The 21,876-nt window shown below is 37.8% G+C and overlaps 1 protein-coding gene across 7 annotated transcripts in view; it reads right to left on the bottom strand.

The window, feature by feature from the left end:
- Window positions 1–21,876, bottom strand: part of ATP13A3 (ATPase 13A3) — a 96,302-nt gene that overhangs the window by 23,154 nt on the left and 51,272 nt on the right. For all 7 annotated transcript variants that reach the window (XM_072726695.1, XM_072726701.1, XM_072726688.1 and 4 more), the window contains 12 exons: window positions 13,717–13,833; window positions 12,628–12,645; window positions 12,381–12,534; window positions 12,164–12,284; window positions 6,915–7,039; window positions 5,234–5,409; window positions 4,293–4,415; window positions 4,130–4,209; window positions 3,405–3,447; window positions 3,208–3,317; window positions 2,823–2,919; window positions 1,832–1,904 (listed from right to left, as the gene is read on the bottom strand). In XM_072726695.1, coding sequence (XP_072582796.1) covers window positions 1,832–1,904; window positions 2,823–2,919; window positions 3,208–3,317; window positions 3,405–3,447; window positions 4,130–4,209; window positions 4,293–4,415; window positions 5,234–5,409; window positions 6,915–7,039; window positions 12,164–12,284; window positions 12,381–12,534; window positions 12,628–12,645; window positions 13,717–13,833 — 1,237 coding nt within the window. The remainder of the gene's footprint in view (window positions 1–1,831; window positions 1,905–2,822; window positions 2,920–3,207; window positions 3,318–3,404; window positions 3,448–4,129; window positions 4,210–4,292; window positions 4,416–5,233; window positions 5,410–6,914; window positions 7,040–12,163; window positions 12,285–12,380; window positions 12,535–12,627; window positions 12,646–13,716; window positions 13,834–21,876) is intronic.

Here is a 21,876-nt window from a genome sequence, read left to right as displayed (position 1 = left end):
TTAGCCTACTGAATTTCAGAGAAACGCTAGTACAAGAATACTAAACATAACATATAAATTATAATTTTAATCAACATCCTTCTATGTTTAAGAATTTATTTTTGCATCTTTAATTGCAAAGCTACAGTAATAATACATATTTCTTTCTCTTAAGACATAAACACATACCAAAAAAGGAGACATTAACGAAGGTTGAAAGCAGGGCGCCTGGTAGCTCAGTTCTGACAACCAAAAATACCTCCAGACATTGTCAGATGTTCTCTGGGGGGCAAAATCATGTTGGTTGAGAACCACTGGGTTAAACAATCTTTAGTGGATACTAAAACTAGTGAGTGAAAATTTAATGAGGAACAGGATTTTTCATTGTTTCAGTATTTTTCTACAGATTACATAATAAAATTATAAAGAGAAGAGCAGAAATTATAGTGGAGAAACTTGGTGGTTATCACCTTAATAAGCGTTCAAAGCCCTTTTTTAAGTTACTGTTACGCTTATATAGCTTTCAACCTTCGTTTTTGTTGGTTTTTTAGAGATTTTATTTATTTTGAAAGAGAGAGAGAGAGAGAGCACATGAGCAAGGGGGAGGGGCAGAAGGAGAGGGAGAATAACATGCTTCCTACTGAGCAGGGAGCCTGATGCAGGACTCGATCCCAGAACCCCAAGATCATGAAGTGAGACATGATTTGCCAGGGTTACTGGCATCTAGCAGGTAGAGGCCAGAGAGGCTGGTTAGCACCCTCTAACGCACTGAAAAGAATTATCTGGCCTAAAAGGTCAGTCAGAGCAGGGTCTTTCCATGGTCGAAGTCCATTATTCCTTCTATAGTTATTAGTTTGCATTTTACTCTCAGGCAGAGCTTTCCCTTCTCTCCCTATTTATTTCCAATATGGACTTGTGAATTTTCATTTGACTAAGTGGGTTATATCCATTACATCATGATTTCTTTTGATATAATCACCAAGACCAAATAAACCAACATCTTGTGTCCCCTCATACGCTGTACGTAGGATACAGTATTGCAATCCTCCTGCCAAGAATTCACAGCCCAAGTCTAATGTATAATCGGACAAATCCATATAACTGGGTTTCTTCTTTCATAAATGTCAACATCAAGATGTCCCCCAAAACGGCTGATGTAATATTCTGGATTTAAAAAAAACACTACAGTGGGGCGCCTACCTTGGCTCAGGTCATGACCACAGGACCCTGGGATCAAGCCCCAGATCAGGCTCCCTGCTCAGTGGAGAGTCTGCTTCTCTCTCCCTCTGCCCCCCCACCTGTTCTCTCTCAAAAAAATTTTTAAATCTTTAAAAAAAAAAAAAAAAAAAGAGTAAAGTGACATGATAATGAAATTTGTGAGCCTAGATTAGATTCTGGTCTAGAGAACAAGGGGAAAAAATAGGTAGAAAGGACATTATTGGGATATATGACAAAATCTGATTATGTGCTGTGGATTAGATACTATATCACTGTTAAACTTTCTCATCTTTATAACTATGTTTAATTACCTAAGAGAATGACTTTGGCGACAATATACAATAAAATATGTGGATGCAAAGGGGCATGATTACACAAACTTATTCTCAAATATTTTAGAAAAGATGAAGAACAATAAAATAATAAAACAACTAGGACAAATAAAAACAACTTGTAGTAGTGCTCACTTCGGCAGCACATATACTAAAAACAACTCGTAGTAAATGAAGTATTTACAAGGAATCTAAAGAAGTATGCACTGTGTTATAATTGTTATAAATTTACCAAAGTTTAATGAGTTACATACATCAGAATTTCATATGCTTTTAAACCAATAACGAAGCAAAATACTCACTTGTAAATACCACTACCAAAATGATTGCCAGATCAATGAAGAGAAACTGGAAGTCTCCTAGGTTACTTAAGATCTACAGAAATAATTTTTAAAACATAATTAGTTTTCAGAAACTATTTTTACATCACTTTCCCCCAGCTTTAGATTTTTCCTCCTTGGTTTTAGTATCTCCCTCCTCCCACCACCAATAAGGACAACTTTAAAGTGACACTTAGACCTGCTTAAAAATTAAAATACAATTACCTTTTATATTAGTGAAAAAAAAAAACACGTATTTGCAAAGATTCAATTTACTAATATAAACGGCAGCTACTAAACATTCATTCAGTAAAAATTTAAGTTTTTTGGCAAAAACAAAACAAAACAAAACAAAACCAGAAGCTTGTACTTACAATATTCAACACTCTTGAAACTTAGTATCTAAAAGCTTCCTAAGACTATCTAACACCATCCTCCCTGATCCTTTCTACAAATGGTAGAAAGGGATAGTTTCACAAAGACCCCCTGGGATGTCACATTTATTTTGAGAAAATTCTAAAGTGAGATCACTTCAATTATCAAATCTGATGGAGTATACCTATAGATGTCACTTGTTTACATTTTTTCTCCAAATACAGAAAGTCCTACAAACTACTGCTGAAACATCTTTCCTTATTCTGACCTTTTTCTGTAACTATATAGCAAAGTTAACTAAAATTCCGAAATATGTCATAGCTTGACATTTTGAAGAATTCCCAATCTGCACTAAAGTAAAAAAAAATTACAATCACCTTTTATTCATAGGGTCCTAACCACAGTCATCAACGTTAAAGAAAATGCTGTTCTAGACTAATGAGATTTTCAATCTGCTACTCGAAATATAATAAACTAAATGAAAATTTATAGGGGCTAGTTATTTAAGTTCCATACTTAGTGGATGCAAACATACTCAATTTTTTGGTTCAAATGCCTTAATAAAAGCACCATCTCTATAAGCAATGACGGTACTCACAGAATATAGCAGAGTAACACTGAAGTACTGTATAATGCTGTACAAAGCCATAAATTTAAACACGCAGAAAGAAGTCATTAAAGCAGCACGGCCTTCCCTGTGAAAACAAATGTTGGCATGTGAATAAAAGCATTTTGAACTCTTCCAAATCACAATTACATCTTAACAGATGAACATCAACATTCAACAGCTACAACAAAGCACTTTTCTAACAAAAGAACTAAAGCCAAGCAGAACCGAAAGAGAAGTTGCAACCTATTGCTAGTGAACTTACAGATCGAATATACTAATAATACATCATTACAACAAACTCATATTAATTTCTATAATTTTTTCTATATTATTAGAGCAAGCCACAAATAGTGAAATTTTCAACTTGTGCTACCTGATAAGGTTTGGCACACAAGAAATACTAGGAGTTTTGGAGGTAAAGGGAGATGCCACTGAAGCCTCGAGCTCTGATAAAGAAATGCCTCCATGCGCCCTCTTCAAAGCCTAATGGTTGAAGAAGAAAAGTGGTTACGTTTTGTGACTATGACTTAGGCTAAAGAAAGAACTCTAAATCACAAAAACCATACTTACACCACAATCATTTGCACCATCACCGCACATCCCAACAAAGTAACTGAGAAACAAAGATTAGGTTAAGATTTTGATTACTTTTATAAAACAAACATTTAACTTAAGATTTCCCCAATATGTTATTTTATTATGAAGAGCTGACAGACCAAGACCTCCCCAATGGAACTAAAGAATCTATTTATCACAATGACCATAGGCATGTTGCTTTGCAAACATCACCAGCTTGCAAGCCAAATAACCTGAGTTACTGTCCCATTTCTGTCACAAGCTGGGCAAATCAGTTTCTTATTTGGCATCTCAGTTTCCTAATTTTAGAGCAAATTTTAGAGCAATTTTATGGGTCTGTACAGTCTTTAGTAACCTACTTTTAAGGCTACTGGTAAAGATTTCTCCCTTTAAAACTTAAACAAATAAATAAAATAAATAATAAAAATAAAAATAAAAATAAATAAAAAATAAAACTTAAACGTAATTATCAATAGAAACGATGAAGCTACTTCTACAAGCTGAGTGAATGAAGCCTTTCTTACAGATACTACCTGGAAAAGGAATTATGGATATTATACTTTAGCTAAATAAATGAACATGAGTCTATTTTAAAAAGGGACTTAGAGTTATCACCTACTGACAGGTGACAACTCCATACACATGAAATATTAGTTACTTTTCTGGTTTTGAAAATGAAATTATAATCCATAAAAACAAAAAACCCCACCAATACTTACTCTACATTTTGCAATGCTTCTATTAGTTGTGTCTTCTGATCAGGTGCCATACGGGCAAACACAGTGCCATGCAACATCAACTGGGAAAAATACAAATTTCTTTAAAATATGGTTTGCAACGTCTTCATGTGAACACATACATATATAAACCTAAGTCACTAACCTTAGGAGCAAGGTCTTGAAAATGTTCCAATATCACTGAAAATGATTTTCCATTCATTGCAAAATGATAACGAGTCACCTGAAGATCCTCTAAGCTATCATGGACCAGTTTAATTGGAATAGCCTGTGCATGAGACATTTAAAACCGTATTTAGGCATCCAGACCAAGTAACAAAATCTTATTTTAAATATATTTGATCTAAAGCTAAAGTCTTTCATCTGATATTTTACATAAAACAATGAAAGTTTAACATTTGTTAAAAGTACAAGGAAAATTTTAAGGCAAGCTACCATTAGTGGTTATTTAAAAAAAAAAAAAGGCTAAAATCAGCTTTGGTTTCAAATAATGCATAGACTAAATATTATGGACCACTGGCACCATTTATTATTACCTTTAAAATAGGATACGGGCGCCTGGACGGCTCAGTTAAGAACGGTTAACTGCTCTTGGTTTCAACCCAGGTTATGATCTCATGGGCTCCTCGCTAGGGAGGGAGTCTGCTTGAGGATTCTCTCCTGCTGCCCCTCCCCCAATTAGTGGACTCTCATTCTCTGAAATAAATAAATCTTAAAAAAAAAATTAAGGGATGCCTGGGTGGCTCAGCGGTTAAGTGCACCTGCCTTCAGCTCGGGGTATGATCAAGTCCCACATCAGGCTCCCTGCATAGAGCCTGCTTCTCCCTCTGCTTCTGCCTGTCTCTGCCTCTCTCTGTGTGTCTCATGAATAAATAAATAAAATCTTAAAAAAAAATTAAAACGGGATAAATATCTGGGATTATCTTTTAAGATAATGAATCCTAATGAATCAATCTCTGAGGAGGTGGCCCAGGTGTCTGTTTTCATTTGTTTTTTGTTGTGTTCTGTTTTAATGCACCACCTTTATTTTTTCGGACTAAATTCAAACAAGCAAGCTTCAGAAGGGAAAATTCTTCTTGACATTACCTCTGAGTCAATTGCTGATGAATTACTGCACTGTGTTAGAGTGTCTGCATAATGCCAATTTATTTTGGCGACTTTCCCATCCTTTGGAGGTAATGCTTCAGCAATAATAACTTTGTCCTGAGGTAGTATCATTCCACAGTCTCTAGCCACAGAAACAGCGGTCAACATGTTGTCACCTAATTTTCAAAATATTGAAAATACAAATAAAATAGGAAGATAAATGTATTCATAAATGTATTCAGCAATTAATACTTATCAAGAAGATCTATGATTGGGCTTGGCAAGAAGATAATATACAGTCTTACTCTTGGAGCTTAAAAATAATTAAAATTGAAACACACTTTTCAAAGGAAGCCTCAAATAACGGAAGCACACATATGCTTAACAGTCAGACCATTCTCACCTACAATTTTTAAAGCCAGATATATTGTGAATCTTTTTCAGTCATGCACTAGTAGTAACCATCAACACCTGGCACAGTGCTATACACAGAGCAGGTGCTCAAAAAATATTTGTTGAAATAACTTAGGAGTGACTGATGGTCTGAACAAGAATACCTAATATCACAGGAAAAAAAAAAGAATGGATTACAGAAGTAAAATGATAAGGTAACAAGAATACAATCTTTACAAGATAGGAAGAGAAAACAGACATCCTCTCCATCATGAAAAGGAGAAAAGAAAGCCCTGAAAGAACAGGATCAAGAAAATATAAATGTATGTGAGAGGCAGGGAAAGGTCTGGGAAGCCCACTGCTGCCAGAACTGAAGGGTAATAGGCCTTCTGTCCCCCCAGTTCCCACATACTATTTCTGTGGGACACAAGGCCACAGTCTGTCATGGCAGGGAAAGAGGGGAAGAGACTGAGAGGGAAAGTGTTTTGAAGGAGGAATCATTAGAACCAAGGAATTGCTGGGATGCTATTAAATTTCTTTACTTGAGCTACACAGTGGTAAATAAGTATGCTATTACATCGATCTCAGAGTCTAAAACAAAAAATTGTCAATTGCCTTTTCCATACAGGTCTTAGTAAACACACAAGAGCCATAAAGTGATCATCTTAATTCTGATTATGTACTAAGAAAAAAATACTTAAGAGCTGCCACAATTTCACACAGCTAAGGAATGGGAATTATCTAATATCAACAATATAATAATTCCAGGAAAATCATTTGGATATAGTCATCAGAAATCAAAAACCAATCAAACAATGGCTATTTTCACTAGTATGAATTCAATCAATGATAATAAACATACTTTTATACGTAAAAATATAATTCTAACAAATATTAATAATCATTTTCCATCCATCTGGCACAGTTCTAAAAATTACAGGAGACCTCCAAAATGAACAAAACATTCTCTTAACCCCCTAGAATCTTAGGCTCTAGTAGAGAAAACAAATCTACAAATAACTAACACAAGATACAATAACCGCTATAAAAAATATGAATCTAAATTTTTTTCAAAATGCCCTCCACCATTTTACTACTTCTAGAAACAGAATTTGCTAGCCCTCAAAAGAGTACTGCAAAGTTATCTTATACCTTTAAAAAACATTCTGAGCTACAATGGGACAAGGTAGGATGGAGCCACCATATACTTTCATAACTAACTGATCATTCCACAATATCCCATAACCTGAACTCTCAATTTTTCCTGTATCCTTCGATAATGTCTAACCTGTGACCATGACAGTGCGAATGTTGGCTTTATGCAAATCTTCAAGTACTGCAGGGGTTTCTTGCTTTAATTTGTTCTGCATTACAATTAATCCCATAAAATCCATGTTGTTTTCAATGACGTCTCTGCAGAAAAAGAAATTTTAACAGATAATGGCTTAGTCCACAGAACAGATCCTGTTCTCTTTATATAAATAAGGCAGGGCAGCCCTGGTGGCGCAGCGGTTTAGCACCTGCCTTCAGCCCAGGGTCTGATCCTGGAGACCCGGGATCGAGTCCCACATCGGGCTCCCTGCATGGAGCCTGCTTCTCCCTCTGCTTGTATCTCTGCCCCCCCCTCTCTCTCTCTCTATCTCTCTCTCTCTCTCTCTCCCCCTCTCATGAATAAATAAATAAAATCTTTTCAAAATAAATAAATAAATAAATAATAAGGCAGTTTAAAATACCCGTAATTTACAAATTGAAACATTTTATATGTTGAATAACCATAAACCATAAATGTGTTTGCGTTCAGTATTCATAAATATTGCAACTGTAAAAATAATTCCCAAGAGTTATATTGTAAAATAAAATTTTACCCTTTGAAATGTGAGAAATAAGGATAATTTGGAAATGCCATCTTTGTAAGACACTAAACATCTGTAGTACTAACAAATGTTCACCTGTATTCTACCCACAAAATGAGGAAGCATAAATAAGTCTATGCTTTACTGCCCCCCACAGTGTACCCTAACATAAATATTAGCAAGAAAAGGAAAACCTTGACCACAGCACATTCAATACAGTTACAGTGAATTCACTATCAAGCCTTTGATGAATTTTAAAGGACTCATAAAAAAATATAAAAAAAAATAAAGGACTCATAATCAAATTCTCAATCTTGGAAGTATGATACAAAAACTATTTAGCAGTCTGACAATAAGATCTACAATGGGTCCCAGAGATGGGGCTCTTAAAATATTTATTAATATTCAATAGCTATTAAGAGGCTATTCCTTCAAAAGTTGAGTTATCTACTCTGCACAAGTAGTTCTACTAGTCATTGGGAAGTCAAAGATGAAAAGGTACGATCTCTACTCATGGCGTTTTTGTGGGAAAACAAACGTGCCAGCAAAGAGATGCATGCAGAGGCTCAGAGGCTCAGCTGGTCGAGCATCCAACTCTTTAATTCGACTCAAGTCATGATCTCAGCGTTGTGAGATCGAACCCTGGCACTTAGTGGAGATTCTGCTTGGGATTCTCTCCCTCTGTCCATCCTCTCTCTCTCATTCAAATAAATAAATAGTCTTTTAAAAAGAGAGGTGCAAACAAAAATATCATGGAGATGACTGTATTCTTTTTCTAAAGTTTTTTTTAAAGATTTTATTTATTTATTCATGCGAGATATAGAGAGAAAGGCAGAGACACAGGCAGAGGGAGAAGCAGGCTCCATGCAGGAAGCCTGATGCGGGACTTGATCCCAGAACTCTGGGATCACACCCTGAGTCAAAGGCAGATGCTCAATCACTGAGCCACACTTAAGCGTCCCAACCGTTTTTTTTCTTTTTTAATTTATTTATTTATTCATAGAGACACAGAGAGAGAATGAGAAGCAGAGACACAGGCAGAGGGAGAAGCAGGCTCCATGCAGGGAGCCCGATGTGGGACTCAATCCAGGGTCTCCAGGATCCCGCCTAGGGCTGCTGGCAGAGCTAAACCGCTGCACCGGGGCTGCCCCCAAGTGGCTTTTTGACGCAAAATTCAATAAAGGCACTTTAAATACACAGCTCTAAAAACAACCTTTGAAATATAATTTATAACTATGGACGGTAAAGGTATTAAAGAACAGTTGGGGGGGGGGGGGGACTGCAGGCTCAGTTAGTTAAGCTGTCTGCCTTTGGCTCAGGTCATGATCTCAGGGTCCCTGAGATCAAGCCCCAAATCACATGAGGCTCCCTGCTCGGCGAGGAGTCTGCTTCTCCCTGTCCCTCTGCCCTTCCCCCGGCTTGTGCTTCTCCCTCTCTCTCTTTCTTACAAAAATAAATGAAATCTTTAAAAAAAAAAAAAAGTTGTGCTCTTAAAAAACGTTTAGAAACAATACAAATGACACTACTGGTGGTTGATAGTAGAAATAAATCTTGAACTCTAAAAATGCATTTCAGGGAACAAAGCTGTACCAGTATGAAACTCTAGGGTCTAAGCAATGTAGCCATTTTCCCATGATCTGCTAGTTTTTTGGCTGCTACTGTTTTCCTAACTCTCCAATGAATGACACAGGTCATGGAAACTTTGTCCCCTAATGACTGAATAAAATAATATTCTACTGAAGATATAAAGGTTCAAGCTGTGAGAGAAATGCCAAAACTTGCCCCTGTAAGATAGAATGGAAAGACAGAGAAGGTCTTGGTTGAAAGATGTGGAAGAAGGGGAGTAGAGAAAGTTCTGTGCAGAGAAGGAATAGCCTACTCAAGGGCATGAAAGGAGATCTGAATAGGAGAAGCTCAAGCACTAAAGAAAATCAGTAGTTAGACTTTAAGGGGGAAAATGGCAAAAGGTAAAGCTGCAGAGAAAGAGCCTAATGTGCCCCTTCACAAGAATCAGAACAGAGTATTTTACATGTGTACCTCCCAAACAAGCATATCCATCAGATCATCTGGCTATTGCTTTTTTTTTTCTTTAAATGTTCATGCTTAAACCACATCCCCCAAATATTGTGTTAATAGAATTCTGAACATAGTTTTTCCTTTTAGCTATTGGGCTATCCATTCCACTCCTTCAGTTCTCATTCAGAAAAACAAGACTGTACTCTGAACACTGCCCTAATTCTTTTCACTTAGTGTGCCTGAAAATACAGGTATCTATCTCCCACTTTCCAAAAGCTTCCATTAGGTCACTTTACTTTTATGAAAGACCTATATTAATACTTGTTTTCACTAACTGAAAGAAATTGAACAGGATTTTTTGCTTTCAAGAAAGAAAGGGCAAAAGGCAAACTTAGCATTTAGAATGTTTTGCAGTGGATCATTTCAGAAGCAATGCACTCCTGAGCAGTGAGAATGGCGCTCCCAGCTCCTTCCCTGGGAATTACAATCAGTATCTCAACATAGAGCCACCACACAGCTTTGAACAGTGTCTGTGAACATCTTGTTCTATCCTGACTTATTCTGTGCCTGCATCAGAAAGATGTGTCCTGATTTACCCCGAAGATACAGATGCAGTCAAATGCCAGGACACCTGCACTCCGATGTTTATAGCAGCAATGTCCACAATAGCCACACTGTGGAAGGAACCTCAGTGTCCATCGAAAGAAAAATGGATAAAGAAGCTGTGGTCTATGTACACAATGGAAATTCCTCAGCCATTACAAATGACAAATACCCACCACTTGCTTCGATGTGGATGGAACTGGAGGGTATTATGCTGAGTGAAATAAGTCAATCAGAAAGGACAAACATTATATGGTCTCATTCATTTGGGGAATATAAAAATTAGTGAAAGGGAATAAAGGGAAAGGGAAAAGAGAGAAAATGAGTGAAAATAAATATCAGTGAGGAGGTGGCAAAACATGAGAGACACCTAACTCTGGGAAATGAACAAGGGGTAGTGGAAAGTGAGGTGGGGGGGGTGACTGGGTAATGGGCACTGAGGGGGGCACAGCGGGATGAACACTGGGTGTTATGCTAAATGTTGGCAAATTGAACTCCAATTAAAAAAAAAGAGATATGGTAAGCAAAAAGGAAGGAAGGAAGGAAGGAAGGAAGGAAGGGAGGGAGGAAGGGAGGGAGGGAGGGAGGGAGGGAGGGAGGGAGGAAGGAAGGAAGGAAGGATGGATGGATGGATGTGTCCTAAGGTATCAGAAAAGCTTAAGAGAGGTTATTTTTGGAGTCCGGAAATACTCAAAATTTTGTCCACGTAAATTAATAGTAACTGTTTCTTCACTTTAAGGCATTTTGGCTTAGGAACAGCTTCACAAGAACACTTCACTTTCACATAGCAAGAAAAACTGTAATTAATAGAAGTGTTAACAGTCCATAATTTAGCCACTGCCCTATTCGTTATGTTATTGACACTATTTCAACCTGAACCTTATACACTTGTAGAAATAGCTCTTTAAGCTGGATTCCCAGAATTGCACTTGCTGGGTCAAACCGTATAAGCAAATTTAAATTTTGATAGGTATTACACATGTTCATTATGAATCTACAATAGTGTAGTAGCTGTATGTCATTAAAATTTTCTCAAGCCTTCACTAACACTTGGTATTATCAATCTTTTCAACTTCACCAACCTCAGGAAAGAAGTGATATCTCACTGTGGTTTTATCTTGTAATTCTCCAAAGAACTAAATAAAGTATACTACCATTTTCATGTGTTCATTGGCCATTTGTATGTCTCTTTCTGATTATTTCTTCTAACACTTTCTCTTTCTTTTCAAATGAAGTGTTATGCGTTTTGTTTTGTTTCTTTCCTGACGCATATCCCTGATGGTGAACCCTTCCACTACATGATGGGAAGCCATTTACGAGAATATTAGGTAGGACGTGGTATTATATCTGAATGGTTTCTTTTAAAAGATTTATTTATTTATTCATTCATTCATTCATTCCTTTTCATCATTCATTCATTCATTCATGATAGACATAAAGAGAGAGAGAGAGGCAGAGCACAGGAGGGAGAAGCAGGCTCCATGCCGGGAGCCCGATGTGGGGCTCCATCCCAGGACTCCAGGATCGCACCCTGGGCCAAAGGCAGGCGCTAAACCGCTGAGCCACCCAGGGATCCCCAGATCTGAATGTTAAAAAGCTCTCTGGAGACACCGTGGAAGAGAAAGGGAAAAACTGGAAAAAAGGAAATGTGATGATGTGAAATGTCATTCGACCTTTGGGAGTTGTTCCAGAAAGGGGGGACTGGTACGGTTATTGTGACTCAATATATTCTGACCAAAATAGTACTTGGTTCCAACCTCTGGGCAAAACCAAGTAGATTATTTGGGAAAAACAAACTATAAGAGAATTATGTTTATATTTGAAAACATAGTTCTATTCCTAGAACATGCCTGACACATAGTAGGCACTAAATAAATATTTAACAAACAAACTGAGAAGAATTCTGAAGAGTTGTGCTTGTATCTCAAACACCTAAAACAAAACACCGCATTAGGTATAGTTGTATATATTTCATAAATATTTAACAAATACTTGCAACATACAGAAATTTCTATATGGAAAACATTACTGGAAAAACTGCAGAAAACCCATTCATCAACCTTACCTGCTAATATTCTGTACTTTATGCCATGTCAGTTTTGACTCTAATTTTCTGTGTGCAAGAGCAATCACACGGAAGCCCTGTTTAGTGTAATCTTCTAAAACTTTTTCAAAATCAACAGGAACTTTTAAAAAGGAAAAAGTAAATGTCATTGTTAAAATTGCAAATACAAGTACATACAAATGTAAGAATTTTACTCAAAGCCTAGTTGCTTCCTTACCTGTTTCAGGTTTACAAAGACTGGCAATGACCTCAGGTGCTCCTTTCATGTAGGCATCCATCTTCTTATCCCCTAGCACCCTTGCAACCACACTCATACGTTGCAAAGCAGAAGAAAATGGGAACTGGCGAACAATTCCTATCTCATAAATAGCCTATGTAATTTCAAAAGATGCACAAAGCATTTACTATTTTTTTTAGAATTAAAGCATGTATACTTAGGTAACAAGTTAACATTCTTTACTTACTGGAAGTTCAAACAGCTCCTAAAAATAAAACAAAGCAAAAAGAATAAAAAAATAGTATATAGATTAGGTCTGTTAACATACTCGAGTTAAAAGAAAAACAAAACTTGATACATCCTCAAGACATTTTAAAAATAGCAAGGAGCTTCCATTATTTCAAAGTCAATTTCAACACTGCTTCTCTAACTTCCTAGCATTTAAAAAATATATATTCTTGAATATTTTCAAATATTTTCCTATCATTAACATATTAAGTACTAAAATAAACTAAGTAGGAACATAATTTGAAATTCACCTAAAAATAAAGCCTTTCAGGACACATGGGTGGCTCAGTCAGTTAAGCACCTGCCTTCAGCTGGTGTCATGATCCTGGGGTTCTGGGATGGAGCCCTGCATCAGGATCTCAGCAGGCAGCCTGCTTCCCCCTCTCACTCTCCCTGCTTGTGCTCTCTTGCTCTCTCTCAAATAAATAAATAAAATCTTTAACAAATAAAATAAAACCTTTCACATATTCTTTTTACTAAATCCTGAGAAAAAGATGCAATTTAAAAGGATTAATCACCATGTATTCACAAAGCACTAAGTTGCTCCATAAATGGAAGGAAAAGTAATGATAATGAGAATTAAATCCCAGGCGCCTAGGTGGCTCAAAGGTTGAGCGTCTGCCGTCTGTCTTGGCTCATGATCCTGGAGTCCCCAGAGTCCCAGATCAAGTCCAGCATCTGGTTCCTTACAGGGGGTGGCGGGGTGGCCGGGGGAGTGGAGGACGGGGGACAACACGGGACAAGGGGCACAGGGACGGGGGATAGACAGACGGACATCGACTGCTTCTCCCTCTAACTATACCTCTGCCTCTCCCTGTGTGTGTCTCATGAATAAATAAATAAAAATCTAAAAAAAGATAATTGAATCTCAGTGTTTTACACAGAGTGTCTACAATACACAAGGTAGTTTGGGATAAATGCAGTTAAAATATTCGTATCTACATGAGTTAAAAAAAGGACATGTGATTTCATCTTCTAGCAACATTTCAAAAAGTGAGGACTAAACATGAGCATCAACAGTATTATCCAACTTAACATGATTTCGCACCATTTCTTGGTTTCCTGCAGGTGTGGATGCAGGAAGCAGCTGTTTTGCAGGACGAACCACAGTGGGCATAATTCGATTATGAAGTGCTGTTTCCTCTTCAGTTGCTTCTTCCAGAATCTGAAAGGAAAATATCCAGCATATTACTTCATAAAATTCAATTCACTGGTTCTACTTTTATATATATATATTATATATATATATATGGCTATCTTCAGTTAAAAAAAAAGGAAAAAAAGTCAGTACCCAAGGAATAAATGAGCACTACTAGATCATTAATATAAGTAGAGCAAAATATAAACAAAATTAAAGTGCGAGCAACCTATGAAAGATGGGAAGCAGAGGTTAGAAGTGGAATAAAGACAAAGCAAAGAGAAAAACTTGTTTTGCTTCTACAACCTGTTTTAGAGACTATTTACACACGCGCGCACACACACACACAATACCACAGAAGATTCTTGCAGTAGCAAAAACACTCAGTCTATTATCCAAGGAGTCTTGTCTCCTAACAGAAAAGAATTCAAAAGTATATGGAGCGCAAGGGAGTTAAGATGGCGGAGTAGAGGGAGCCTGAGCTTGCCTTTTCCCTGAACACGGCTAGATAACATCCAACTATCCTGAACAAGAAGGAATATGATCTAAGGATTAAGAAAATAATCTAAAAAATAAAAAATAAAAAATAAATTTAAAAAATTTAAAAAAAAAGAAAAAGAAAAAGAAAATAATCTGCACAGTAGGACAAAGCCTGGGACACAGGAGAATATTTGCTTTTCTGAGAGGCCTCCTGAGTAGGGATGGCCAGGAGTTCCCTTCCCCAGGAACAAGAGGGTGGGGTGACACCATATTGTTCTGCCTCCATCTACCCACCCCCCCACCAGCTTAGGCAGACTTCAGAGAGAAACCGCACCCCCCAGGAGGCTGGAGCCCTCAATACGAAATCCCATCCCCCTGCACTTGGCAGGGGAATTTTTAAAAAGGCAAGTCAGCTAGTGAGACAGCGCCAGCAGGCTCCCCTCAGAAGAGCAACACAACCCCCTACCCCCCCCGCCCCCGCCACCCTCATGGACCAAGTCTACTGATTAAAAAGTGCTCCCCCAAAAAAACAAACAAAAAAAAAAAAAAAAGTGCTCCCAAACATCAGCTTCTGGTGGAAATAAGATCAGGCTTGCTTCTTTTATTTCCCCTCTTAATTTTTAAAATTTTTTTATTTTTCTATTTCTTTTTTTTCTTTTTCTTTTCTCTCTCTCTTTTTTTTTTGTTTTGCTATGAGGCTTGCTTACAATCTTTGTTCATTTGTTGGTTTGTTCATTTCCTTCCCTTATTTTTTCGGATCAGTCTTATTTTTTGTCTCTTTTCTTCTTTCCTTACTTTTTTCCCCTTCTTTCCTTCTTATTCTTTGGAAACAGGGTTATAGTTTTTGTTTCCATTTTTGTTCCTTTTCTAGTCTTGGATCAGGCTTTTTTTTTTTTTAATTTTCTTTTCAAATCAATAAACAGACCAAAGCACACCAAGTCAGAGATCCAAACACTCCCCACTATAAACAAGAATGAACTCCAAAGAGAACAGACTGATTGGAAAGGGCAGTGAAAACACAACAGCAGAGTACACACAGCATACACCAGAAACACTTTCTGAAGTTTTTGTCTTTTTTCTTTTTTTTCTTTTCTGGACAGATGATGACAAGACGGAGAAATTCACCCCAAAAGAAAGAATAGGAAGTAGTAGTCACAGCCAGATATTTAATCAAAATGAAAATAACTAAGAGATCTGAACTAAAATCTAAAACAGGGCAGCCCGGGTGGCTCAGCAGTTTAGCACTGCCTTCAGCCCAGGGCCTGATCCTGGAGTCCCGGGATCGAGTCCCACCTTGGGCTCCCTGCATGGAGCCTGCTTCTCCCTCTGCCTGTGTCTCTGCCTCTCTCTCTCTCAATCCATGTCTTTCATGAATAAATAAATAAAATCTTTAAAAAAAAAATCTAAAGCAACTATACAAAGATACTAGCTGGACTTGAAAAAAGCACAGAAGACACTAGAAAATCCCTTACTATACAGATAAAAGAAGTAAAATCTAGTCAGTCCAAAATTAAAAATGCTATAGCCAAGATGCAGTTCCAAGTGGAGGCCATAAAAATGAGGATGAACAAAGCCATGATACAGAAAATAAAATTATGGAACATAATGAAGCTGAAAAGAAGAGGGAAAGAAAACTATTAGATCACGAAGGCAGACGTAGAGAACTCAGCGATTCCAAAAAGCGAAATAATATCTGTATTTATAGGGGTCCTAAAGAATGGGAGAAGAGGGTAGAAAGTTTACTTGAGCCAATTACAGCTGAGAACATCCCTAATCTGAGTAAGGAAAGAGGCATTCAACTCAAGAGGCACAACGAATTCCCCTCAAAATCAACAAAAATAGGTCAACTACCTCCACATATTAGTGAAACTTGCAAATTACAAAGATATGAAGAGAAAATCCTGAAAGCAGTTCAGGACAAGAGGTCCTAAACCTAAAAGGGTAGAAACACAAGGCTGACAGCAGACCTATTCACAGAGACCTAGAAGACCAGACCATATACTGGCATGATATTCAACAAGCTGAATGGGAAAAATATGCAGCCAAGAATACTTTATCCAGCAAGTCTTCATTCAGAATAGAAGGAAAGATAAAGAGTTTCCAAGACAAACAAAAACTAAAGGAACTTGTCTACACTATACCAGCCCTGTAAGAAATATTAAAGACCCTTTGAGTGGAAAGAGAGGCCAAAAGTACAAAGACCAGAAAGGAACAGATACACTCTACAGAAATAGTGACATAACATTTAATACAATGGCACTAAATTCTTATCTTTCAATAAGTACTTTGAATGTAAATGGACTAAATGCTCCAATCAAAAGATACAGGGTATCAAAATGGATTTAAAAAAAAAAAAAAAAAAAAAACAAGACCCATCGATATGCTGCTTACGAGACCCATTTTTTGACCCAAAGACAGCTCCAGATTGAAAGTGAGGGGATGGAGAACCATTTATCATTCTAATGAACATCAAAAGAAAGCTAAAGTAGCCACCCTTATATTAGATAAACTACATTTTAAAACAAAGACTGTAATAAGAGATGAAGGAGGAAACTAATGTCATAATAAAAGGTCTATCCAATTAGATCCAATAATTGCTGGGGATCCCTGAGTGGCTCAGCAGTTTAGCATCTGCCTTTGGTCCAGGGCGTAATCCTGCGGTCCTGGGATCGAGTCCCATATCGGGCTCCTTGCAGGGAGCCTGCTTCTCCCTCTGCCTGTGTCTCTGCCTCTCTCTTTCTCCTTCTGTGTCTCTTGTGAATGGATAAACAAAATCTTAAAAAAAAAAAATCCAATAATTGCAAATATGTATGCCCTAATTTAGAAGCAACCAAGTACATAAATCAATTAATAACAAAATTAGAGAAATTCATTGATAATAAAATAGTAGAGGACTTTAACCCTACTCACAGCAATGGACAAATCATCTAAGCAGCAGAACAAGGAAATAAGTGCTTTCCTTATTTGATTAAGGAAATTTCCTTATTTCCTTATTATGACACACTGGACCTGATGGACTTATTAGCAGGTATATTCAGAACATTTCATCCCAAAGCACCAGAATACATATTCTCCTCAAGTGCACATAGAACAGTCTCCAGAATAGACCACTTACTAGGTCACAAATCAGGACTCAACCAATACAAAAGACTGAGATCATACCACACATATTTTCAGACCACAATGTTATGAAACTTGAAGTCAATCACAAGAAAAAATTTGCAAGGACCACAAATATATGGAGGCTAAAGAACATCCTACTAAAGAAAGAATGGGTCAACCAAGAAATTAAAGAAGAATTTAAAAATATATGGGAGCAAATGAAACACAGCAGTTCAAAGCCTTTGCGAGGCAGCAAAGGCGTCCCTATGAGAGAAGGATATAGCAATACAAGCCTTTCTCAAGAAACAAGAAAAATCTCAAATACACAAACTAGCCTCACACCCAAGAAAAGCTGGAAAAAGAACAGCAAATAAAGCCTAAACCTAGCAGAAGAGAAATAATAAAGATTAGACCAGATGTCAATGATAAAAACAACAACAACAAAAAACAGTAGAACAGATCAACAAAACTAGGAGCTGGTTTTTTAAAAGAGTTAACAAGACTGATAAATCCCTTGCCATATTTATAAAAAAGAAAAGAGAAAGGATCCAAATAAATAAAATCATGAATGAAAGAGGAGAGATCACAACCATCACCAAAGAAATACAAACTACCACAAGAGAATATTATGAGCAATTATGTCAACAAATTAGGCAATCTATAAGAAACAGACAAATTCCTAAAAACTACCAAAACTGAAACAGGAAGAAATACGAAACCTGAACACACCCATAATCACAAAAAATTGAATCAGTAATCAAAAATCACCCAACAAACAAGAATCCGGGGCAGATGGCTTCCCAGGGGTAATTTACCCAACATTTAAAGAAGACTTAGGGATCCCTGGGTGGCGCAGCGGTTTGGCGCCTGCCTTTGGCCCAGGGCGCGATCCTGGAGTCCCGGGATCGAGTCCCACATCGGGCTCCCGGTGCATGAAGCCTGCTTCTCCCTCTGCCTGTGTCTCTGCCTCTCTCTCTCTCTCTCTCTGTGACTATCATAAATTTAAAAAATTTAAAAAATAAAAAATAAAAATAAAGAAGACTTAATACCTATTCTTCTGAAACATTCCAAAAAATAGATCTGGAAAGGAAACTTCCAAACTCATTCTAGGAGGCCAGTTATTTTGTTGATCCCAAAACTAGACAAAGACCCCACTAAAAAAAGAATTACAGACCAATACCTCTCATGAACACAGATGCAGAACTTCTCACCAAGATACTAGCTAACAGGATCCAACAGTACATTAAAGGGATTATTCACCACAACCAAGTGGGATTTATTCCTGGGTTGCAGGGATGGTTTAACATCTGCAAATCAACTAATGTGATACACCACATTAATAAAAGGACCATACGATCCTCTCAATAGATGCAGAGAAAGCATTCGATAAAGTACATCACCCTTTCTTGATTAAAAAAAAAACAAAAACAAAAAAACTCCACAACATAGGGATAGATGGAATATACTTCATCATAAAAGCCATACACAAAAGACCACCGCGAATATGCTCCTCAAGGGAAAAACCTGAGAGCTTTTTCCCCTAAGATCAGGAATATGACAGGGATGTCCACTCTCTCTGTTATTCAGCATAGTACTAGAAGTCCAAGCCTCAGCAGTCAGACAGCAAAAAGAAATAAAAGGCATTCAAATCGGCAAAGAAGTCAAATTCTCACTCTTCACAGATGACATGATACTCTGTGTGGAAAACCCAAAGGATTTCAGCAAAAAATTGCTAGAACTGATTCAGGAAAATTCAGCAAGGTGGCAGGATATCAAATCAATGCACAGAAGTCTGTTGCACTCTCACGGACTAACAATGAAGCAGCAGAAAGAGAGATCAAGGAATCAATCCTATTCTCAATTGTACCAAAAACCGTAACATACCCAGGAATAAACCTAACCAAAGAGTTTGTAAGAGATATGTACTCTGAAAACTACAGAACATTTATGAAAAAAATTGAGGAAGACACAATGAAATGAAAAAACATTCTATGCTTGTGGATTAGAAGAACAAATACCGTTAAAATGTCTATACTATCCAAAGCAATCTACACACTCAATGCAATCCCTATAAAAATACCACCAGCATTTTTCACAGAGCTGAAACAAACAATCCTACAATTTGTGTGGAACCAGAAAAGACCCCAAATAGCCAAAAGAATGTTGAAAAAGAAAACCAAAGCTGGAAGCATCACAATTCCGGACTTCAAGCTCTACTACAAAGCTGTAATCATCAAGCCTGTATAGCACTGGCACAAAAACCAGACACATAAATCAATGGAACAGAATGGAGTGCCCAGAAATGGACCCTCAACTCTATGGTCAACTAATCTTCAACAAAGCAGGAAAGAATATACAACGGAAAAAAGTCTCCTCAACAAATGATATTGGGAAAACTGGACAGCCACATGCAGAAGGAAACTGGACCACTCACGCCATACACAAAAATAAATTCAAAATGAATGAAAGACCTAAATATGAGACAGGAATTGATCAAAATCCCAGCCTTTTTGACCCCAGCTGCAGCAGTGTCTTGCTAGACACATCTTCAGAGGCAAGGGAAACAAAAGCAGAAATGAACTATCCTGGGACTTCATCAATATAAAAGACTTTGCAAGGCAAGGAAACAGTCAACAAAACTAAAAGGCAACTTACAGAATGGAAGAAGATAATCACCAATGACATTATCAGATAAAGGGCTAGTATTCAAAATCTGTAAAGAACTTATCAAACTCAACACCCAAAAAAGAAAAAATCCAGACATGAAATGGGCAGGAGACATGAACAGACACTTCTCTGAAGACATACAAAAGGCGCCTGGGTGGCTCAGTCCGTTAGCATCTGCCTTCGGCTCAGGTCACAATCCCAGGGTCCTGGGATCGAGCCGCGCATCCAGCTCCTAGCTCAGCAAGGAGTCTGCTTCTGCGTTTCTCCACTCTCCTCCCTGTTCACGCTCTCTCTCCCTCTCTCAAATACATAAAATCTTAAAAAAAAAAAAAAATGGCTAAGAGACACACGAACAAATGCTCAGTATCACTCGGCATCAGAGAAATACAAATCAAAACCACAATGATATCACCTCACACCAGTAAGAATGGTTAAAATTAACAACTCTGAAAACAACAGATGTTGGCGAAGGAGGATGAGTGGAAAGGGGAACCCTCTTACAACTGCTGGTGGGAATGCAAACTGGTGCAGCCGCTCCGGGAAACAGTATTAAGGTTCATAAAAAGGTGAAAATAGGGCAGCCGGGTGGCTCAGCGGTTTAGCGCCGCCTACAGCCCAGGGTGTGATCCTGGAGTCCCGGGATCGAGTCCCACGTTAGACTCCCTGCATGGAGCCTGCTTCTCCCTCTGCCTGTGTCTCTGCTTCTCTCTCTCTCTCTCTCTCTCTCTGTGTGTCTCTCATGAATAAATAAATACAATCTTTAAAAAAAAAGGTGAAAATAGAGCTACCCTACGACCTAGCAATTGCACTGATATTTATCCAAAGGATACAAAAACAGGGGCACATGCAACCCAGTATTTATAGCAGCAATTTCCCCAATAGCCAAAATATGGAAAGATCCCGGATGTCCATTGACAGATGAATGGATCAAGATATGGTTATATTTACAATGAAATGGTAGCCATCAAAAAGAATGAAATCTTGCCATTTGCAATTATGTGAATGAAACTAGAGGGTATTATGCTAAGTGAAATAAGTCAGTCAAAGAAAGATAAATACCATACGATTTCACTCCTATTTAAGAAACAGATGAACATGGGGGGAAGGGAAGGAAAAAATAAGATAAAAACGAGAGGAAGGGAAAGAGACTCCATTATAGGAAAAACCTGGGGTTATTGGAGGGGAGGTCGGTGAGGGGCATTAAGGAGGCACTTGATGTAATAAGCAGGGTTTTTGGTTTTTTAAAATTTAAATTCAATTTGCCAACATATACTACAACACCCAACACCCTGCTCACTGCCTGTTACCCAGTTACCCCACCTTCCCTTCCTCAACCCTGTGTGTGTTTTCCAGAGTTAGGAGTCTCTCATGGTTTGTCTCCCTCTGTAATTTTCCCTACTCAGTTCCCTTCCTTTCCCTTATAATCCCTTTCACTATTTCTTATATTCCACCTATAAGTGAGACCATATGATGATTGTCCTTCTCCGATTGACTTATTTCACTCAGCATAATACCCTCCAAGTCCATCCATGTCAAAGCAAATGGTGGGTGTTCGTGTCCTCTGATGGCTGAGTGATATTCCATTGTGTATATAGACCACAGCTTCTTTATCCATTCATCTTTCGATGGACACTGAGGCTCCTTCCACAGTTTGGCTATTGTGGACACTGGTGCTGTGAACACTGGGGTGCAGGTGTCCCAGTGTTTCACTGCATCTGTATCTTTGGGGTAAATACCCAGCCCAGTAGTTCAATTGCTGGGTCATAGGGTAGCTCTAAGCACTGGGTGTTATGTGCAACTGATGAATCACTAAATTCTACC

The sequence above is a fragment of the Vulpes vulpes genome, chromosome 1 (genome assembly GCF_048418805.1).
Source record: "Vulpes vulpes isolate BD-2025 chromosome 1, VulVul3, whole genome shotgun sequence".
Taxonomy (NCBI): Eukaryota; Metazoa; Chordata; class Mammalia; order Carnivora; family Canidae; genus Vulpes; species Vulpes vulpes.
This window is presented reverse-complemented; position numbering and strand designations above follow the sequence as displayed.